General features: G+C 52.1%; 1 protein-coding gene across 1 annotated transcript; it reads left to right on the top strand.

The window, feature by feature from the left end:
• Positions 1-685: 685 nt before the first annotated feature.
• MSC (musculin) lies at positions 686-3032 on the top strand. The gene is made up of 2 exons (XM_059481148.1): positions 686-1221; positions 1934-3032. Exons 1-2 carry the CDS (start codon positions 700-702, stop codon positions 2018-2020), a joined length of 609 nt encoding a protein of 202 aa, XP_059337131.1. The 5' UTR covers positions 686-699; the 3' UTR covers positions 2021-3032.
• The last annotated feature ends 357 nt before the right edge of the window (positions 3033-3389 follow it).

The raw sequence follows: 3389 nt of genomic DNA, 5'->3' as shown, positions 1-3389 counted from the left end.
GCCCGCCCCGGCGGGCGCACCGGGACCCGAATTCGCTTCCCGAAGCTGGGCAGGCAGAGGAAGAGCCCAGCGGGCTGGGGCTCCGTCCCGCCGCACCACTCGGCTGCGCTGGGGTTCATACGTTGGGAAAATCCCACGCCCTCGGAGGAAAGGCAAGAGGAGAGTGGGCTGGAAGCAGAGTCCCGGGTCTCACTTAGCCCTTAGGCACAGGGAGCGGTGCGCTCCTCCCCGCGCAAACATTGGCGGGACCAGCCCTGGAGATATTTTACGATCTCCGAGGAGAGGAGAGGGGTCTGTCCATTGGGAAAGGCGTGAACCCCAAGAGCGCACACACACACGGAGACACCCCGCGTGTCTGTATAGCCCCACCCGCGCGTGTGTGCCCCCACACAGGGCTCCGGCTCCGCGCCCCGCCGCACCAGCCCCGCCGCGGAGCGCGGGCCAGCGCGGAGAGGCGCCGCCCCCGGCGCGGGGCTCCGCAGGGCCCGACCCCCGCCCCGCGCCCCTCTCCTCCCCTCCCGGCAGATGGTTCGCTCCGCGGACAGCCGATATATAGCGCTGTCAAGGGGCGCATCCCCCCTCCGCGCCCCCCCGCGCCCCCGCCCCGGCACGGACTCTCCGCGGCGGGGCCGCCCCGCTCTGGGCCGACTCGGCTCGGCCGTCCGCCCCCGCCCGCCTGCCCGCCGCCCGCCCGGGGCCATGTCCACGGGCTCCGCCAGCGAGGCGGAGGAGCTGCCCGAGATGGACCTGCGGGCGCTGCAGCTGGAATACCCGCCGCCGCCGGCCAAGCGCCAGCCCCGCGGCGAGCTCTACCCCTCGGGGGACAACTCCTCGGCGGCGGAGGAGGAGGAAGAGGAGGAAGAAGAGGAGGAAGAGGACGGCGAGGGCAGCTGCGCGGCGGGGCCGGCGGGCGGCGGCTGCAAGAGGAAACGGGCGCGGGGCGGCGGCCCCGGGGGCAAGAAGGCGGCGTCGGGGCCGCGGGGGCCGCCGCCCGAGGGGAAGCAGTCCCAGCGCAACGCGGCCAACGCGCGGGAGCGGGCGCGGATGCGGGTGCTGAGCAAGGCGTTCTCCCGGCTGAAGACGAGCCTGCCCTGGGTGCCGCCCGACACCAAGCTCTCCAAGCTGGACACGCTGCGCCTGGCGTCCAGCTACATCGCCCACCTCCGGCAGCTCCTGCAGGAGGACCGCTACGAGAACGGCTACGTCCATCCCGTCAACCTGGTACGGCGCGGGGGGCGGGCGGGATGCGGCGAGGGGGAATCCCGCCGGGAATCCCCGGGCAACGCTCGGGACAGCCCCGCGGGCCGGTGCCCCGGGCAGGGGGCAGCGCTCAGGCCGTGCCCGGCCCTGGCTGCTTGGCAATTCCCGGGAGCCTTCACACCGGGGCCGCGCTTGGCTTTGGGTGATGGCGGGTGTGTCAGTCCTGGGGAGTCAGAATAGGGGACCCTAAAGATTACATTCCTCGGGCATTAGGCAAGATTAGTGTCCGAAAAAGGAGTAACTCGGTCTGCCGGCTGGCCTGCAGCACAAGCAGAGCGTCATGAGTTCATCGGTACAAAATTAAACGCCCGATGCTTGTCACAGGGGTAAAACGTTTTCTTATATGCAGCAGATTGTTTTGGAATAGTTTGTATGCTTTTTATTTATTAAATGACGCAAAGAGTTTCAAAGCAAGAGAAACATTGGAGTTTGGATGTGAACAGTGTTGCTGACTATTGCAGACTTTCTGTGGAGCATTTAATTATAATGAAAAACATAATGAAAATATTTGTTAGAGGAACTCAGCTCTCTCTGTGCTTCCCACAGGGACTAAAACATGATGACGTGTTTTCAACTGAACCAGAGTTAGACGTCTATCAGTAATAAAGCTCCAGTTTCATACCAGGATAAACTTTCTTTTAATATGAAATACCTTTTTTTTTTTTGCTTACAGACTTGGCCGTTTGTGGTTTCAGGAAGACCTGACTCTGACACCAAAGAAGTTTCTACTGCCAGCAGATTATGTGGAACTACTGCATAGTCAGACTAAATTGAGGATTTCTTATTGTTGATCTTTTTTTTTCTTTTAATGGGTTGGATATTTTTAAGAGCTGTGATTTATCAGCTCAGGACTAGAAGATGGAGCAAACTCCCATCTCTAACAGTGTTAAATCTGTATCCCTCATCATTTTCCCCCTTAATATTCTGAGGGCAGATTATTTAAAGCAGTAAAGAATGGAGGTGGTTGAAGTTAGAGGTTTTATGAACTGACTGCAGCAGCTGAAGTCTAAGACTTGGCTTCATCATTCTTACCACTGCCTGAGGACCTGCTGTTCTGAGGCTTTTAAACTAATGGAAGAGGAATATAATGATATAGAATTAACAGCATGGACCAAAATACAGTTCTACAAACTAACCCCAAACAGTGTTATTTCTATTGTAAAGCAAAACAGTATTTTAAAGTAGCTTTGAAAGTCAGATAGATTTATAATATATTTTGATGGCTTTTGTATTCATGGGTCTGGTTTATTGCAACTATGCAATTAGTCATACTTCTTTTCTTTTGGTCCCTTTGATCAGAGTTTTCTTAAAAATGTGTAAGTGGACACATTCTGCTACAATCCATTGGAATTAAAGTAATTCCTTTGGTTATGTCTTGAAATGCCACATGTAAGAATGTGGGACTGCCCTAGAAATGTGGCAGAGTTTCTGTGCCTTAATCTGGAAGGGAATTCTGCTTACTGTAAGGCCAGTGTGCATGTGTTTTAAAGAATGTGTTTGTATGATGCTGCAAAATAACAAGAATTCAAAGTGTTTTAAATATTTTTCCTGTACTGTTATGCTTATCATTGAGAAGTTTACTCTCAAACTAGTTAGTGTGTCATTTCCGTACAGATTCAAATGTTGTAATAAAAGAGGATGCCATCAAATAAGTTGCAAATGTAAATAACTCTATTTTTTTATAAATGACATTAAAAGCTTGGTTAAAATGACTTACTGGTACTGCGATAGTGTGTGTCTGCCTCCATATGTGTCTTTGTAATGCATGTTCTTGAAAACCACTTTTGTAAACACAGTTATCTTCCCCACCTCTTGAAGGGAGAGCAACAGATTCAGATAAGAACACTTTCACCCCAAACAATTCATTTGAGGTGCAGTACTGTATCAATCTGCAGGGATAGCCAAGTTTTAACAACTTACAGAATGCTCTGTAGTATTCTCTTCTGTGAAGGAGAAGAATAAATAAATGCAGATTAAGAAATCAGTGTCATATAGTGTAATAGCTCCTTTTGCTGGTTTTTGGCATTTCCATATGTAATGTGTTTTGGTTTTATCTGTATTTTTGCAGTGAGAAAATCAGATTAATTTTCCTATTTGAGGACAGAATTTTCCTGTTTTAAGATTAAAAC

Source organism: Ammospiza nelsoni, chromosome 1 (genome assembly GCF_027579445.1).
Source record: "Ammospiza nelsoni isolate bAmmNel1 chromosome 1, bAmmNel1.pri, whole genome shotgun sequence".
Taxonomy (NCBI): Eukaryota; Metazoa; Chordata; class Aves; order Passeriformes; family Passerellidae; genus Ammospiza; species Ammospiza nelsoni.
The sequence above is the reverse complement of the archived record's forward strand: the minus strand, read 5'-3'. Positions and strand labels throughout refer to the sequence as shown.

What these genes read in the sequence shown, in the direction of transcription:
- MSC (XM_059481148.1), top strand. Translation starts at nt 700, where the DNA reads ATGTCCACGGGCTCCGCCAGCGAGGCGGAGGAGCTGCCCGAGATGGAC. An exon ending in ACGTCCATCCCGTCAACCTG is followed by an intron (nt 1,222 to 1,933) that starts GTACGGCGCGGG and finishes TTTTGCTTACAG; the next exon opens with ACTTGGCCGTTTGTGGTTTC.